The sequence below is a fragment of the Platalea leucorodia genome (genome assembly GCF_965183815.1).
Source record: "Platalea leucorodia genome assembly, chromosome: 11".
Classification (NCBI taxonomy): domain Eukaryota; kingdom Metazoa; phylum Chordata; class Aves; order Pelecaniformes; family Threskiornithidae; genus Platalea; species Platalea leucorodia.
Genome location: NC_138833.1, coordinates 18,151,937 through 18,169,942, shown reverse-complemented (window position 1 = coordinate 18,169,942; position 18,006 = coordinate 18,151,937). Strand labels below are relative to the sequence as shown.

Here is an 18,006-nt window from a genome sequence, read left to right as displayed (position 1 = left end):
ACACCTCTGTGTATTTAATGCCTTCTCTTTGCCTCAGGCATCCCATCTTCTTCCCCAGACTGTCCCTAAAGCCCAGCTGTGCCTGGGAAATCTCTTTGGGTCTGACAATGGACGGGTCTGAGCCAACTGTAAGCCCAGACTCTTCCAGTGTAACTACACAGGCATCACTGAGACCAGAAGACCTCTGGGCATGCTTTAAAACACATTCCCATATTCTCCAAGTGGCAATCTGGACAGAACAGCCCAGTCCACGGCAGGTACCCCGAGTTCAGGACCAGGATTGCATCCATTATCTTCCTCATGCTGAGACACCCACCTGCAGTCTCTTCCCTCTGTCTGGGAGGGTTAAAAGGGCTGCAGACTACCTTTGAGGCACAGAGCTGTGACATTAGCCCTGTCTGCTCTGCTGCAAGGTGTCACGTTTACCTTTCCCACACGCTCTGCTCGAGGGCAACAAACAGCCCCTCACTTCTGCAGAGCCATTTCCTTCCTCTGCTTTGTCCATGCCAGCTCTGTCTCAGTTCCTCCCATCATCCTTTCTCTTATTCTCACCGACAGAGCAAGCAGCCACCTGGGAAGGGCACACGTTCCACTCCTTCCTTTTCCTTTATGATGTTTTTTCTTTCTTCTTCCCATGGTTTCCTGTTGGGATTTTTGTTTTTTCATTCCATTCTGCCTGCACTGCACCTGCCTTCCTTCACACTGCCTCTCTCCTTGCCCATAGGTAAAGTCCTGGGTCACGGTGCCTTTGGGAAGGTGGTGGAAGCATCAGCGTTTGGGATCAATAAAAGTAACAGCTGTGAGACCGTAGCAGTCAAAATGCTGAAAGGTATGTGGACAGCGAAGCAGAATCTGCAGTCTGTGTGGACAGCAAAGCATGAGGCATCTGCCAGGGAATGTCCACCCTGTAAAGGACTGTCTTTTGCATAAGACATTTGTTAAGGCCCTGGAAAATGTTTCATCTCCCACAAGCACTCCTGGGTGCTTCTGCTCAAGCCAGCCCTGAACTAGGGGAGAGGAGCTGGAGCCAGCCTTTTAATTTATGGCTTCTTGGCCTCAGCACAGTTGATCCTCTTGGCCTCCCCTCACGGATACTTTAGCCCCATTCAGCTGCACTGGGAGGCAAGTGGCAGAGCAGACAGCAGGAACTTGGGGAACTTGGCTTTCAAGGAAATTTAGCTGTCTGCAAAGGCAAAGAATGAAATCTGTCTCAAAGGACAAACAAGAATCCAGAGCCCTTCTTTGGCAGATCACTAAAGGAAGCGTTGCTCCCAATTGCCTTCTTCCAAGTGGGCCTGTATTTCGTGTTTATGGGCCAGGTTCAGAGCTGGGTAAGGAAGCAGGTTGCAGCTCTTACCCAGCTCTGACGGCTAAATTGGCTTTGCACTCAAAGCCTGGTCAATCCAGAGTGAGATTTTAAGCTTTTATAGCCATGCTTTCAAACAGGCATCCAGAACATTATTCTGTAATTTGGCACCCAACAAAATACCGAGGCAGTCCCTGGTCAGCAGTGGCCTGTATGTGGAAACTGAGCCATGGCTCGTCTCAGCAGCACTTACCACTGCAAGCGTACAGATGATCTGCACAGCAATTGCAGAGGGAAGCCTGGCCGTGCAAGGCTGCTTTGCAATCCTTTGAGGCATGGCTCTCACTCGGCCCATCAGCTGCAGTTGAAGTGGATGCTTCTCTTTCTCAGACTAAATTTACAAACTCCCAAGTAAGGCAGAATGCATATGGGGAAGCAGAGAAGTATGAAAAAGGCACACAAAACCAGAGGACAAACCCTGAGGGTAAAACAGAGGATCAAGAGTTGGTGTGAATTCAGCACTCAAGAGAGAAAATGCAGTACAGAGAGCTGGCAGGGGCACAACGCTGTGTTTGCTATTGGAGAGGAATCATGAAAAGATATTCCGGGTTTGAGCTGAGACAGCTTCTATCTTCAGTCATGATCAAAAGATTCAGATGCTTTTTGTTTCTAATTTTCCTTCAAATTGTTTCATGGCTCGTTATCGCTGTTTGGAGGCCGAAAGGGCAGAGATTCAAACGTGTATGTAAGCCTCAAGTGATCTTTTTCCCTGCACAGCTATCACAAGAAAAAATCTGTTGCGCACATGTTGTGTTGTCCTTTGCTCTGGGTCCCTGCAGCACCCAACGCATTACAGCAGGGATCCTGGCAGCTCCAGACAAGGCTCTGACATTTCATATGGAAACACGCAATAACAAAATGTACCAAGGCTTCGGGGTCACAGCCTCCTCAGTGAGGCTCACATTAACACCCTGCTAAGAGAAGGGTGGCGAGGGGGAGTGAAAAGCTGTGAGGAGGCATCATGACATGGTCTGTGTGTTTCCAGAGGGAGCTACCGCGAGCGAGCACAAGGCACTGATGTCAGAGCTGAAGATCCTCATTCACATCGGGAATCACCTCAACGTGGTGAATTTGCTGGGTGCCTGTACCAAACCCAATGGTAAATATCCCAGGGCAACAAGCTGAGCCTGCTCCCAGAGATCAGTGCTTGTCCCCTGTGTCTTTTCTGCTGGCCACATGTGTGACCGCAGGGACACGTGGGGATGGTAGCGGTGTGTCTGTGTGCGCTTAGGGCGGGTGCCACAGCTCAGCGGGGCTGCACATAACATGAGTTGCAGCAAATTCTGCCCATCCCAAGCTTACCTCTTTCCCTGACCTTTGGTGTCTTCTTGCCAGGTCCACTCATGGTTATTGTTGAGTTCTGCAAGTATGGAAACCTCTCCAACTACCTGCGGACCAAGCGGGAAGGATTCAGTCCTTACAGGGTAAGTAGCTTCCTTTGCCTCTAGGGACCTGTCTCATGTCTAGGGAAGGAAGATGTGTACCCTGAAACGTGATCTGACAATGGGAAAAAGACACCCTCTGTCTAGCAGCAGATCAGCTTTACACAGTGATCTTGGTTCATGTGCACATCAGGGAAGTAATTTCTTTCTGCAATGGAAGATAGGTGCCTCCAGGCCAGAATTACAGTCTAAGAACAGGAAAAGACTGTGCAGCTCGTTGGTGCAGGGGTTACAGTGTGTGTTGCCTGCTGAGGTTTTTGGTTTGGTCTCCTTGCCAGGAGAAGTCTCCCAGGCTGCGTATTCAGGTCCAGTCCATCGTGGAGGCAGTGAGAGCAGACAGGAGGAGTCGTTCTGGGACTAGCGACGGCGCTATCTTCAACCGCTTTCTGATGCACAAGAGCCAGACAGCACAGCCGATCCAGGAAGGTAATACTTCAGCCTTGGCAGCAGCTCCTCACCTGGCCCACCAAAGAAATGCCAGACTTGGCTAACTTGGGAAATGGGTAGGGCCTGACAGTGGGGAGCTGGGACCCGGCCTTGGAGCTGGGACCCAGCCTTGGAGCTGATCACCGTTGCACAGCAATTCCCTGAACAAGGCTATTACAGTCATCCGTTGTCTCTTGTAATAGACTCTCGAAACCCAGAAGGGAGGATTAAATCCCTTTGGATTTTTTTAGCCTAAAGAAAGGAGAATTGAGGGGGATCTCAGTGGGTCCTCTCTAGGACAGGAATAATGAGCTGACCTTCAAAGTCCCTTCCAGCCCTGTTCCCCACAACTCTGACGTGTGCTGGAGGCTGGACTCGTTCTCCTCACACTTGAGCAGGTTCCTGCCGTGTGCTTTCTGCCACCTAAGCAGAAAATCCTAGAGGGGAGCTGGTTACTCCAGTCAGCACTGAGGACTAGCTCTATCTCGCCAAGAGGCTGGCTGTATCCCGCAGTCCTGGAGAGAGGCAAGGAAGACAAGAGACCGCTCACTGTCTAATCATTTTCTTGTACTCCTGGACAGTGGATGACTTGTGGCAAAGTCCCTTGACAATGGAAGACCTGATCTGCTACAGCTTCCAGGTAGCACGTGGCATGGAGTTCCTGGCATCCCGAAAGGTGAGTTCACCCTTTCCTTCTCTCCCCTCTTCTTTTGTGCATGCCTGACCAGAGCAGGCCTGCCCACAGCCACTTCACAGGTGACACACAGAGAGATTCAGTGATCTGGCACACGCTTCTCAGGAAGCCTGAGGTAGCCCTGTGTACACAAAGATGGGAAATTAGTCCTCTTGCATTTCATCCTCTCCTTAACCATCTCCTTTTGAAATTTTTATCTTTAGCTCCTTCCCACTTCCACCATTCCCCCATTCCAGCTCAGGTTCACGAGGGGAGGGGGATGCTCTGCGCTTTCTGATGTTGGTTCCTGTCCCTCTGATTTTGCCCCTTCCTCTTCGTGTGCCCTCAGTGCATCCACAGAGACCTGGCGGCACGCAATATCCTGCTGTCAGAGAACAACGTGGTAAAGATCTGCGACTTCGGCCTGGCCCGGGACATCTACAAGGACCCCGACTATGTCAGGAAAGGCAGCGTGAGTGCCATCTTCTCAAACCCTGTACAGATTAGGCCCCCTTGAAGTGTTCATAAACTACTCTGGGGATGGAATAAACTGAGGAAAAGATGAAAAAGGAGGAGTGGAACCACTTGTGTGGCTGGGACCAGGAACCATTGGCCCAGTGATGTATGTGCTGTCCTCCTCCTCCACCAGCAGACCTCCGTCTCCTTCCTTCTGCCCCTCAGCCTGTCATTGACTTCTTTCTTTATACTCTTTCCTCCCCCGTTCAGTGTCTCCATCCCTCCCTCTGGCCTAACCAAACCTCCGTTTCTCCATGGAGAGAGGAGCAGGGCTATCAGCTCTGGTTTACTTTCATCCCTTTCATTCCGTTGCTACAAGAAGGGCTGTCCTGGGATGTGTCCTGAACTGAACGCTTGTGCCTTGCCTCTCCCTCCTGCAGGCCCGTCTCCCACTGAAGTGGATGGCTCCAGAGAGCATCTTTGACAAGGTCTACACTACCCAGAGTGACGTCTGGTCCTTTGGGGTCCTCCTCTGGGAAATCTTCTCGCTAGGTGAGTGCTAATGAGGGTCACATGCTGCTGAGGGAAACATCTCTTCCCACATAGCAGCTTGGTGTGTAAGTCTGTGCAGGAAACCCTGATGCTCTGAAGCACATCTAAGGAGTGATGGGAAGAGACATTGGTGTAGGCAAAAAAAATATGGAGGCCATATCCACCCACGAACAGGGTGATGAGGAGACAGGCATGCAGAGGTGGCCTCCAGCTCACTGAGGCAAAGGGGTCTGACTCAGGCAGCACCAAGGACTTGGGCTGTGTATGAGAAGTGACCACATCTCCCAGTGTTTTGGGAGGAAGGGCAGTCTCAGAAGGACTGGTTTCTGATGGCACGTTTCACATTCCCACCCCTCTTTGAACCTCCTTTAGGGGCATCTCCGTACCCTGGAGTCCAGATCAACGAGGAGTTCTGCCAGAGGCTCAAAGACGGTACCAGGATGAGAGCCCCAGAGTACGCCACAGCAGAAATGTGAGTCAGAAAACTTAGCGTTGGTCAGAGCAGAGCCCTCTGTGGGATGGTAGAAACCTCCCAGATCCCAGCATAGGGCAGGACAGGCCCCGCTGTGGGATGCAAAGACCTTTCAGCCAGGGTGGGGGATGAGCCAGCACATCTGTCATGGTTTAACCCCAGCCAGCAACTAAGCACCACCCAGCTGCTCACTCACTGCCCTCCCCCCCGGTGGGATGGGGGAGAGAATCGGAAGAATAAAAGTGAGAAAACTCATGGGTTGAGATAAGAACAGTTTAATAATTGAAATAAAATAAAGTAAAATAATAATAATAATAATAATAATAATAATATACAAAGCAAGTGATGCACGATGCAATTGCTCACCACCTGCTGACCGACACTCCACCTGTCCCCGAGCAGTGGTCACTGCCCCCCAGCCAGCTCCCCCCAGTTTATATACTGGGCATGACGCCATACGGTGTGGCATAGCCCTTTGGCCAGTCTGGGCCAGCCGTCCTGGCTGTGCCCCCTCCCAGCTTCTTGTGCACCGGGCAGAGCAGGGGAAGCTGAAAAGTCCTTGACTGGTGTAAGCACTGCTCAGCAGCAACTGAAATATCAGTGTGTTATCACATTATTCTCGTCCTAAATCCAAAACAGCACTCTACCAGCTCCTAGGAAGAAAATTAACTCTATCCCAGCCGAAACCAGGACAACATCCTTCACTACAGGCAGCTGCCTGGAGGGCAAGCCAGATGGGTTCAAATCAGAGCTGCCTCGGTACCCTTGCGTACCCACACTGGGATGGGTCTGTAAGTGGGCAGTGTGCTTGCCTGCTCTGAAGGTTATATCAGAGGTGTCTGAATTGGCTCCTTGTGCACTGTTCTGTTCAGTGCATAATGAACCAACCCCCTTCCAGTAGGTGCACATGGCCAGTGTGCTGGGGGTGCCGAGCTTTCCTTCACGGTGCAGGTACCTGCTGTCCCAGCGAGCACCGCGTGGGTGGGAGCTGCAGAGTGGGGTAGGAGGGGCCTTCTGTGGCATAAAACCGGCATCTCTTCTTGGCAGTTACCGTATAATGCTGAGCTGCTGGCACGGTGATCCCAAGGAGAGACCAACTTTCTCCGACCTGGTGGAGATACTGGGGAACCTTCTTCAGGAAAACGTCCAGCAGGTGAAAACCTCTCTGTGTCCCTGCTCAGCTCCAGACAGCGTTTTCTTCTCCCACTGCTAGCTCTCTTGCTGAGCCCTACTCTGACTCCCTGGCCAATGCAATACCCTTGCGTAGGCCAAGGGATAACACAGGGTTTCCTGGATCAGAGAGGTCTGTTTCCCAGAGCTACTGGGGAGCTCATTTCTGCGGTAGCCCTCTCGCTGCATCCTAATATAGCTCCACTCCTTGCAGGGTGGGTACCCTCTCAGTCGTCATTCCAGTATTTCCATCCTAATCCCCAGATGATTATTTGAAATTTTTCAGCTGAGTCAAAGCCCTGGCACTCCTGCCTCCCACACACCCGCATAATGAAAACCAGGACTTCACCGGGGTTTCTGAAACTCTATCCTCAGATCTAAATGTCAGGGCCATGTGAACCAAACAACTGTTCCCTTACAGCAGTCAGATATACAAATTTCTCTGAAACTATTACTAATCACTGCCACGCAGTAACGCACCAGGACTTTCAACTGCAATGAGCATGCAGCTCTGATTTTAACATTTTCGGGATGTTCCATTTCATAAGATGATGGCTAACTGCTTAAATATGAGTACTGTCTCATCCTGACGTCCCTGATTTTAACCTTTCGGCACTGGATCCCAGCACAGGCATGACTAAGCCACAGTGACGTGCCCCCAGAGCACGCTGCTCTGTCCATGTAGGCTAGAGAACTGTAGGTGCCGTAGGACTGGGTTGTTTTCCTGCTCACACACACGTCCATGCACCTGCAACACTCGCAGCTACTTAACACAGAGGGCAGAGAAATCTCCAGCCAGGTATTTTGTCCCAGAGAAACAAAAGACAAACCAGAAATTTTCCTCCCCGGCTCTTGCCAGCTTCTGCTTGTAGAGCCCTTTCTTGCGGGAAAGCCCTCCCCTTCTTGTAAGGCCACTCACTGTTCTTCCTACCAGGAAGGGAAGGACTACATCCCGCTGAACGACTCTCACAGCTCAGAAGATGACGGTTTCTCCCAGGTGCCTTCCTCTGCCCAGCAAAACTCAGATGAAGAGGACTTTGACATGAGGATACGCTGCCACAGCCTAGCAGCAAGGTGAATCCCCTCTGAAAAGGGCAGAGAGAGCCCAGCAGGCAGCCAGCAGCCTGAGCTGTAAGGGAGCCTGAGGGATATGGGGTGAACCCAGTAGCAAGAGGTTGGAAAAATCCCAGGTGATCACATGTGATCCAAGCATTTAGGCCATAGCATCTTGCTTATAAAAGCAAAATCACTTTCCTTTGCTGATGAGAAAGAGCCCTTGATGTGTAAGCCTATGGCATTCCTTCTCCCGCCTCCAGCTACGCTGCCAGAGCATCACATCCCACTAAAGGCATTGTGGCCCAGCAAGCAGATGAGGAATGAAGGTGTCAGCTGCTCTTCTGCTGGTGCAGGAGCTTCATCCTATCTGTTCCTAACTAACCCAAACAATTAGGCCTAGGCTTCTCGTCTCTGGGGAGCTGTGATAGTGTGATGCCTGGGATTGATGTGACGTTACTCTGCTTATCCAGAGTGGAGAGGTAATCGGGGCCTGGTTCGATCAGGAAGTCTGGGTGCTCCCCACTGCAGAAGTATGGGGTTAAGAGGCCTAAGGTGCCCTTATTCCCCTCCCAAAATCCACCATTTGGGTCATCCGCCTCCCTGTGTACTTTGGTTGCACAGAGAGGAGGTTGGGTTCAGGTCCTTTTTATTCAGGACATTGGCTCTGTTGGTTTTGCTGAATACGGTATGCTTCTGTCGGCAGATACTACAACTGTGTCTCGTTCCCTGGTTGTTTGACGGGAGGAAATCAGATCAGGTGTCCATCCAGGATAAAGACTTTTGAAGAGTTTCCCATGACACATACAATGTACAAGGCACACCCGGTGAGTAGCATCTGAGTGGGGTTGAGCAGGGGGCAAAGAAATGTTCAGCTCTTTCCTGACACCTTTGCTGTTAAGATCGTGGAAGGAAGATCACTCCTATCTAATGTCAGTCTGTCTGTGTCATTCCTGTTCAGTCCGTCCAGTCCTATGCACATTCATTTCTCCACCTAGTACATAGGGGTTTCTTTACAGCACAGCTCGTACTGCCTAAGTGTGAAATAGGGAGGTTAGATCTACAAGCAAGGACTGTAAAGGACCTCAGCATGCTCTTCACCCTTCTCAAATCTGTAAACAGGGCCTGGTTAAGCATACTGAAACCCAGCCAGGACTAGGTAAATCCAGAGTGCTTGTCTGCACCTCCCATATCTTTACCCGCACGGCAGTGTGCAGTAGGAGCCCTCCTGGCCTCTCTAAACTGGGCTGGTACTTACATCTTCTATAGCGGCAAAACTTAAGTCATCCCCTTAGTCTCAGAGGAAAATCTCACCTCTCGCAGATTTGATGGTGATACATCTTCCAGGCAGGGAGCACTCTTTTTTTCCCCAAAAGTGGCACTGAACTGCACACACAAATCCTACCTTTGTATGTACTATTTTTAAGAAGGCACTTAAGGAAACCTGTTCCAGCAAAACCGTGGAGCATGCTGGTAAAGTGCCCCTGCTCCGTTTTTCCCATCACAGATACACATGATCTCATCTCCTGAATGATTCCTCCTCCCTTCCCACTCTGATCAGCCGACAGAGATGTTACTGATAACTCCTGTTGCTTCCTTCCAGGACAATCAAACAGACAGTGGGATGGTTCTGGCATCTGAGGAATTTGAGAGGATAGAAAACCGACACAGAAAAGAAGGTGGATTCAGGTACTCCTTAAGTCTAGCCACTCAGACCTCCCGGCTGCCAAGTGCAGTGAGACCAGGAGGCAGCTCTCGGTGTCTCCCCGTAGGGTATGCCTCCTGGGGCTCTCGGCAGCAGCAGGGCTGTGGGCCCTGAGCCAGATAAGTCCATGCACACATTAACGAGAGGCAAAACGCATGAAGAACAGACCTGCCTGCTGCTTCCTAGGGTTTAAAAATATAAACTGTGCCCATTCAACTGATCAAAACATGCTCCACACGGTATGAGAATGTGTCCGTTAAGATAATGAGGCACAGTGGAGAGATGGGGTTAATAGGACTCTTAACGCTTATTGACATTTTCTGGTGAAATGTGTCAGGGCTTGTTCAAGCAGTGGCAGGTGGGATGGATGGAAACTCTGTGGCTGCCACCTCCCTGCCCCAGCCCTGATCCGTGTGGTACAGGGCCCCGACGTGGCATTGCAGGGATGGTACAGGCCTTAGGACTTCCCACATGCCAGTACTGTGCCTGGCAGGTTGAGCTGGCGCTCTCGGAGCTGAGGATGTTGTGGATGGTTATGTCCTTGCCCCAGGCTTGGAAACTGGGTGAGAACCTGTCCAGCTCATCTCTGCTTGCTGCCAGAGGAGGCTGGGACCTTGTCTCTGCGACAGTGTGTTGAGCGAACCGTGTCAGCTCGCGTGTAGACAAGGCCAATCCCAAGCCTCTTCCTCACCTCCTCTGCCTCCTGCCATCAGATCAGACTGGTCATTGTCTTTTCCCTTAGCCATAGCCCTGTGGCCTCTCTGCTGTTGTATCAGACTGTCTCCTGCTTCTTGTCCTTGTCCTCTTTTCCCCAAGGCACGTTCCCGTTGTCTCCTACACCATGGGCTACCTGCCGTCCCATGTCCTTGAAAACACTGCCCTTAAACCTCTCCTTGAATGTGTCCCTGCCCTTGCTCTTGTGACTTCTTGCCAGTCACCTGGTATTGGCAGGCGCTGAGATGGGGTTGCTGATTTCCTCCCACATCTTCATCACCTTCCTTCGTTTCCTTTCCCCCATCCTGGCTGTTGGTTTGTATCAGTTTCTGTTACTCCTGCCAGGTCTAGGAGCAATTGAGGCAATGTCTCTTGACTCTCCCTGCTCATTGGGGTCCCGACCCTTCCCTGGGCTTCCCAAAGGTATCTAGAAGAGCTGAAATAACGCTGTCACTGAGTGTTATGTGCAGATTTTTTGCAAAACATACAGGCTGTGCTTAGGTTTAGTGCGCGGCCTGGTGTTGTGCTTTGAAATGGAGGTGTAGGTTCATTCCTGACCCTGCCTCTGCCCCGTGCATTAGCAGATGATGTTTCCTGAAGCTCGTATCTCTCTAAGCAGGACAGAGCCTTTCCAGGAGTGCTCAGATTGATCTTCTGTGTCTCTCTCCCTCACAGCAGTAAAGGGCCCAGCCGAACTGCGGAGCTGCTAGGGGAACAGTCGGACCTGCGGGGCAGATGTCGGCCGTTGTACGGGTCCCAGGTCGGAGGCCAGACTTTTTACAACAGTGAATACGGGGAGCTGTCAGAACACTCTGAGGACGGCAGCTGCACCCCGCCTGGAGAGGGGGCCAGTCCCCCCACTCTCCACGCTTCCTTCTTCTCCGAGCAGTACTAATGGCATCAGGCCCTGGAGGCGCCTGCCGCAGCGTCCCCTCTCACCCTCCAGGCCTGTCGTCAGGCTCACTCAGAGCTTCTCCTTCAACCTATGCCCAACCCCAGCAGGGAACCTGCCCCGAACGGATGGGGAACACCGATGTCCTTGGAACCGCAGCACGGTGGCCCACGCAGCACCTCCAGCTGCGGCTTCCCCGTGCCGGGACTGGAGAGAGCGCCTCGCTGATTCCTCGCGTTTCTTTTCTCCCCGTGGCTCAGACAGATGCATTCTGCCAGCGAGCGGGTGCCTGTGTTCAGCACTACAGCACCTTCTGCCTAGCATCCAGCCTCCACTCAGATCAGCTTCCCATTCAAGAAAGCCCATTTCAGGTCAGATATAAATAGATCTGTCTTAGTCTCAAGTTTCTTCCTGGTGTGCAGCCTGAATGTTTTTCCTTGGATTGCTTCCTCCTCCTCTCCTCATGATGTCAGCTGCGGAGCTGCAGAGCAGAATCAAAGGGAAGAAATCCCTAGTGGTATTAGCAGCAAGAGCAGGACATTTTAAAGAGGTGTATGGAGAGATCCAGAGGGATCTTTGTAAATGTTCATGCACATTTTTCATTCTGGGTAGGTGCCAGCGTCTCCATCTCCTCTGCAAGCAACACCCACACCCCTCTCATCTCTGCTGGGGGAAAACCTGTCAATCTGCCTTATCACCAGGATTATTTTAGCCATCTCAACACAGCTAGTGCTGAGCGGGTCATCAGCTGATGGCTAGAGTCCTCCCACTGAGATAAATAGCAACTCTTTTTGCAGGCCCTGTGCAAAACAGGGTTTTATATACTTTGTACTGGGAGCAGGTTACTCACAGGTCTGCTGCTCTCGCCTTCCCCTTCTCCCAGAGCAGCGCTGAGATCATTTGTTGCTCGAGTGAGAAATTAAAGCAAAGCTGTGTTAATTTCAGCTGGCTTCTAAACATAGAGCGAAAATGGGTTGTTTGCTGGGAGGAAAAGGATCAAAGTGGTAGGGAGTGAAATGTTTATTTTCAAGTTGCTGCAAGGGCTTTGGAAACAATGGAAGGAACAGAGCTCCAGCAAGGAGGTGCCCTGGGCTGCATCCCCTTGTGTGCTGGCATCTCTGAGCACATGGAGGGCAGCACCTGGCCAGGGCTCAAGCCCCAGTTTTCCTGGATGGACGGTTCTGCACCATGACCCTTCCTGCCGCCCTGGTTCCCTGGCTCTGAGGAGGCACTCTCTGCCCAACGGGCTCCTCTCCAGTTTCTGTTGCAGAGCCGCCAGCACAGTGTACCTGTCTCTGGGGGACTGAGAAACATTTATTTGCTGATGAAACATCTCATCACTTGAGCCTTTTGTTCCTGAGAGATACCACATAAATCCAGAGCTCTGGGGAACCTCCGCAGCCCCTCTCTACAGATTTCTGTGCTGCTGCCTCACCACTTCCCACCTACTTCTTTCCATCCTGCTCACAATCCGAGAGCTCAGCCACAGAGCGCGGTTACGTCACCGTCGGAGGAGTCTGGGTGAAGAGGCTCATCTGAACAGCTTGTCATCATCTCTTCTCCCACATGCCCGTGGCTGGCAGAGCTCCTTGCACCAGGGCATCTTGGCACCAGGGAGTTTCTGCTTGCGGGCCACACCTCTGTGCACAGAGCCAAGGGTTTGAAGGTCTAAAATTGTGTTTCCTGTCAGACGTGCTGCTTTCCCAAACTGTATTTCTTTTCCAGCAGAAGGTTTTATGCATTTCCTGACGTGAGCCTGTGAGTCCTTACGGATGACTTTCCCAAGTCTTAATTATAGTTCTCCGCACAAGTGTAACGGGGAGATTTATTTAGCATACGGGAAAAGCATGCCTGTCATTCAGATTCTCTAAGCCTGTGCAGAGCGCCCAATGTCTCCCTCCCTTTTCGTGTCAGCAGGATGACATGGCTGTGATTTCCATGGTGAAAAGAGGCACAAAACTGGACCAGCTTGAGCCAAACTGGCTCAGGACGTGGAATTGGAAACTGCATGTGACAATGAATTCCCTGCCTTCTACTGGTGTCCCCTGAAGTTGCCAGGAATTTAAGCATCTTTAAGTAATTGTTCTGACTCAGTAAGAATCCTCTGGCAGGAGATGCTGGAGAGCCAGGCCAAGGAAGTAGGACAGCCAACGAGGTGTAGGCCAGACCAAATTCTCCTGCCCTCATTTTGCCCTGGCTTTTGAGCTGGTGGTTCCCTTGACATGAAGGTTGCATGTGCCCCGTGCTGCTGGGGGTCTCCACCGGCATTCACGTGGGTGGAAGGTGACAGACGGCTGAGCTAGATTCAGGCTGCTCGCCTGGTGATGTGCACCCACAGGACCCAGGCTCTCTTGTTTCCAGCGCTTCACAAACAGTTCTCTGCCTGGAAACACAGCCCCAGCTGAGAGAGGGCCCAAGAAAGAAGCCTATAAATGAAATAATAGTTGAAAAACAGAATTCCAAAGTAGCTGCAAGTCCTTGTCCATGGGTGAGGGATGGACACGTACTAGCAAAGCCTGACACTTGCAGGGCACTGGCAGGACTCCTCAGCAGGAAGGGGACAGGGACATCTGAGCGCCCTGGCTGGCTGTCAGCACTCCCAACCAGCCAGGGCAGCTGCACTTTGTCTCTAGGTTCAGCTGTAAATTGCTCACGAGCATCCTTGTGGAGAAGGGTTACTTCATCAGAGCCATTGTTAACGATCCCCTGCTTCACTCTGGGGAAAGCACTGGTGTGACACCTGATTTTTGAACACTCAAATCATTCGACTGCACAGAAGTTTATTTTCTCTCTTTTGCATCATCTTGATGGGGGAGGTGGAATCAGATCCTATTGTATCCGCGTCAACAGCATTCCATGAACAATGCAGCCATGATAGGAGCAAACGCTGGCTCCTCTTCAGACACTCCTGCTGATGAAGAACGATTGTAGTGTGAGATCTTGAAGAGCTGTTGAGACAATTGTACTTTCGCTCTCTTAAAAGTATACTAAAATTAGAGTGTACAAACCTGATACCCTTCCCCACACTCTTGCATTATTTCTGGCTTTTTTTTTTTTTTTTTACAGTCTCCAGATAAGCATGAGCATGAAATGAAGCTGGTCTGTTTTGGTTTTAAGATGTGAGGCAACAGTGTTGTCTGTGTTCCCACAGCGACAAGGGAGTATTTCAACTTTTAAAACCCAGGGTTCGATAATTGTGCCTGCTCCATTCACAATGCACTCTCTGTTGTGTTTTGTTTGGGCTTTTTACTGGAGCTCAACATTGAAGCTAAGCTATTTATCATCCTCCTCCTTTAAAATGACTGTTCCCGGTCTACGCGCAGTCTCATTTTTCCTTACAAAGTGTTGGTGTTGAGAGGACATTCCTCCCTCATGAAAACAAAGCGTTGGGTCCCCTACTTGCAAATACACGTGCGTCTCTGAAGAAAAACCTGTGTATCAAGTAACACTTCATTTATATTGCAATATTTTAACCTGGTACCTGTTGTTGCTACAGCAGCATTCAATGTTTCAGTGGGCTGCCTTCAAGCAAGTAGGTTACAACATGGGTTATGTGCGAGTACACAAGTGTGGTCTGTGTGTGTAAGTGAGTGTTTTGTGGGTGAGTGTTTGGGTGTTTGCACGTGCGAAGTTTTCCTACCAGTGAGCGTATGTGAGTGTTTGTAACTCACGTTGAGTCTTGTCTCTGGAAGTTCACGGTTATATATCAAACCAGTTAGAACACTGCTTTCTTTTCTCTCCTCCTATAGTACTTGTTATCCCTTGTCATTAAGAGTTTTGTTGTAATATCTAAATGTGAAAATGAATAAAGTCATAACTGGCAGCCGCTCTCTGGTTCCTGGAGGCCGCTGCTGCCCGCGGGTGCTGCAGCGCTCGGCTCCCCACACAGCACCGGGCAGCCCGACTCTGCCCCGAGCAATTAGCACATTTTGGTTTTATTATTTTTACTTTCGTGTCCCTTTTTGCATTTCCCCGCATCCTCTAGGAAACAGCTGGCCTTTGTGGCGTTTCCATCCAGGATGAAACTCGGTCTTTTCTCATGATGAAGCCGGATATGCTTTGGTTAACCTTGCTGACAGGAGCCGGCGGCCCAGCGCCCAGCCCTTCGCCCCGCCGCCACCTCCCCCAGATCCCCGACCCTTCCTCGCCGCCTCGGCCCCGGGGGTCTGGGATCCCCCCGGCCCCTCTCGCCCTCCTTCACCACGGCGGGCGCCGGGAGGGACCGAGGGCGGCGGGGCCCGCACCCCGGGCCACCCCCTTCTCCTCAGCGGGCGGAGGGAGGCGCGGCCGAGCCCCGCAGGTGGCGCCCTCAGCGCGGCGGCGGGCCCCGGGCAGGAGGAGCCCCGGCGGGAAGATGGCGGCGGGGCTCGCAATGTAAAACCTGACAGGAAAGCGAAGGGCGGGTGGGAGTCACGGGCGGGAGCTGGGCTGAAGGAAATGCTCCGTGCCCAGGGAGCCCTGGAGACGGAGCATAAATGGATTTATGACCATTTCCCAAGAGAAAAAAAAAAAAAAAAACAAACAGGAGCTGGGGGTAAAACCTGAGGGACGCTCCCTCCTCGCCTGCAAGGTGTGAAGCAGCCACAAGGGCTCTCCCCATCCAGGGACCTGCCCGTCTGGGGCATGAGGGGGTTGAAGCAGCTCTGCTCATGAAATACCCCATTTTTGTGCTCGGTTGCTCCTCTCCTGCCTCCCAGCCCGTCCCTCGGACGGGCTGGGAGGCAGGAGAGGAGCAACCGAGCGCTGGTGGCCCCGCCATGGCTCTTGCTCCGTGAGGAGGGACAGGGCCAAGCGGGCAGCCCTCCCCAGGGAGTCGAGCACGGCAGACCACCAATCTCCGGCAGAAACGCAGCCCGCAGGAAGCCAGACAGGGCAAAACGTAAAAACAGCCTTTTCTTTTGGTTAGAAAAGGGAACTTGGAAGTTGCCATCTGGGCCCTTCGGCTTGTTTTGCTTCTAATATGGCCAGCGAATGTTTTCTCAGTGCTTTTCAAAAGTGCTTTGAGATCTTTCTCCGAAAGGCGATGCAGAAATAGCAAGGAATCCTTCAGCCTCCGAGTACTCCCTGGCCTCTTTTTGCATCAAAACGATGCAGAGCTCTTAGTGCTGACAAAATCAAACTACTCCAGTCTGCACCGCAAGAATGACAGCTCCGAAACATGTCCTGCATGGTGCGGTATCGGTGTGTTTGCCACAACTCTCACCCTCTGGCCAGGGTGAAAGTTTGGGTGAAATGTTGAGGGGCCACTAACGGCATGTGGTTTCTCACCCAGGATTTACCAAGAAGGGCAGAAATTAAAAAAAAAATTAATTAAAAAGTGGAAGCAGAACATTCAGCTGTTGCTTGAGAAACATTTCCTGGGTTGTACTGACATTTCTGTAGAGCTTTTCATCATCAGCTTCTCCGAGGGTTTTACAGAGCCAGAGGCTACACGCCTTTAGGAGAGCCCAAAGGTCCATTCTGCTCCAAGATGCAGGTTTGCCAGCCTGCTGCTTCCCTCGGGAAAGGCGCGGGTCTCTCCGAGGGCAGGATCAGACCCACCGCTTGCATCTCAGCAAAACAGATAGCCTGCGCTTTGATGGTGTTACCTTCCACGCGTATGTGACCAGCTGCATCACAAATGGAGAAACTACGAAACCTTCCAAAAGAGAACAGTTTAATGAGATGCTTAGGTTAAACACCAGGCTTATCGGAGGGCCTTCCCAAGCAGCTGGGGAAGTCACCAAGGAGACCATATCTCAAAAAAACAGCAGCACAACTGTTTGTTCAGAAATTTAGAAACTATTCTAACCCACAGCCCTGCGCTACTTGTTTGCTTTGCCATAAATAATTTTCAGATAGTTTGCCTTTCAAAGTCTGAGAAGGCCATTATGTTTTATCTCCCAAGAGGCTGAAATCCTTAAAACTATTATGTTAGATAGGGTAATTCATCAAGTCCTGTATTACAGTATTTCATGGTATTCACGTTTATTAACATCATTTGAGTGTTTGTAAGACTTCCCAGTTTAGTATGCCAGAAGTGAGTAATGCCGAATTGGGCAGGCGCGAGGAGATCCTGACACGGAGGCTGTGCTGTTCCCGCCCCGACAGCCCGTTCCGCGTTAACCGGACAGACCACACATACAGCCCTTTTTCCCCCCATTTCAGACACGCTTTTATACCACCTCCTCTATCTTTTCGATGGTCAGCGCTCCCCATCTGGAAACCACAGACGCCGAGGCGCCATGGGGGCCCGCAGGTGTCCCTACATCTAATTCCCTGGAGAACTGCGGGTCGCTGGAGGCAAGCGTTCCTTACAGACGCCGGTGAAGCAGCGGGAGCGGCCCGGGCCCGGCACCGGCTCCCCGCGGCCGCGCTCCCGCCGCCGCCATGGCCGCGCTCCTCCGCGCCGCCACGCCCCTGGTGACGTCATGCCCGGGAGCCCCGCCCCGCCGCCAGCCCCGCCTCGCAGTGGGCGTGGTTCTCCCCAGCCCCGCCTCTCACCCTCGTGGCGCTGGGCGGGGCGGGGCGCGCCTGCGCAGTGCGGGCGGCGCCGGGCTGCAGTCGAGGCGCCGGGCGCGGAGCCGGCGGGTGCGCGCGGCGCGGCGGAGAGGGAAGGCGCGGGGGCCCCGCCGCCCCCGGGACGAGCCGAGCATGGAGCGGCGGTCACCGGCTGCGGCCGCCGGCCTGGGCAGCGGGATGCGCCGCCCGCCGCACTAAGGCGGCGGCGAGCCCCGAGGCGAGGCGAGCCCGGCGGTGGTGTGCGAGCGCGACTGAGGCGGCGGCGGCGGCGGCTCCCGGCGGCCTCCTCGGTGCCGGCGCGGGGCTGTGCGGGGAGGGGGCCGCGGCGCCGCTCCCGCCTCCTCCCTTCCCCTCGCCCGGCACGGGCAGAGGCGGGCGGCCGGGGCTCCCCCGCGGCGGCGGGCGGGCGGCATGAGCGCGGCGCCCTGAGGGGCCGGCGGAGCGGGGCTCGCCCCGAGCAGCCTCTCCCGGGGGCCGCGGCCGGCGGATCGGACTCGGCTGGGGCCTGCCATGACTCCCCTGGCTCCTCCCATGGCATGAGCCCGTCCTCTCCTCCCCCCGCCGCCTGCTTTTGGTCTTTCTCC

The 18,006-nt window shown here is 52.7% G+C and overlaps 1 protein-coding gene across 4 annotated transcripts in view; it reads left to right on the top strand.

Moving 5' to 3' along the window:
* FLT4 (fms related receptor tyrosine kinase 4) overlaps positions 1-14,736 on the top strand; it is a 60,755-nt gene extending 46,019 nt beyond the window's left edge. The window contains exons 18-31 of one of the 4 annotated variants that reach the window (XR_014229426.1): positions 725-829; positions 2,352-2,465; positions 2,702-2,790; positions 3,087-3,234; positions 3,816-3,910; positions 4,257-4,379; positions 4,804-4,915; positions 5,288-5,387; positions 6,435-6,540; positions 7,492-7,631; positions 8,317-8,437; positions 9,214-9,299; positions 10,705-11,292; positions 11,534-14,736. Coding sequence is in view for 3 of the 4 variants with exons in the window: in XM_082323714.1 (XP_082179840.1) it covers positions 725-829; positions 2,352-2,465; positions 2,702-2,790; positions 3,087-3,234; positions 3,816-3,910; positions 4,257-4,379; positions 4,804-4,915; positions 5,288-5,387; positions 6,435-6,540; positions 7,492-7,631; positions 8,317-8,437; positions 9,214-9,299; positions 10,705-10,924 (1,559 nt within the window). In the remaining variant the exon portion in view is untranslated. Of the gene's footprint in view, positions 1-724; positions 830-2,351; positions 2,466-2,701; positions 2,791-3,086; positions 3,235-3,815; positions 3,911-4,256; positions 4,380-4,803; positions 4,916-5,287; positions 5,388-6,434; positions 6,541-7,491; positions 7,632-8,316; positions 8,438-9,213; positions 9,300-10,704 lie in introns of all 4 variants that reach the window. The other 3 variants (XM_082323715.1, XM_082323714.1, XM_082323716.1) reach the window with 3 other exon arrangements.
* The last annotated feature ends 3,270 nt before the right edge of the window (positions 14,737-18,006 follow it).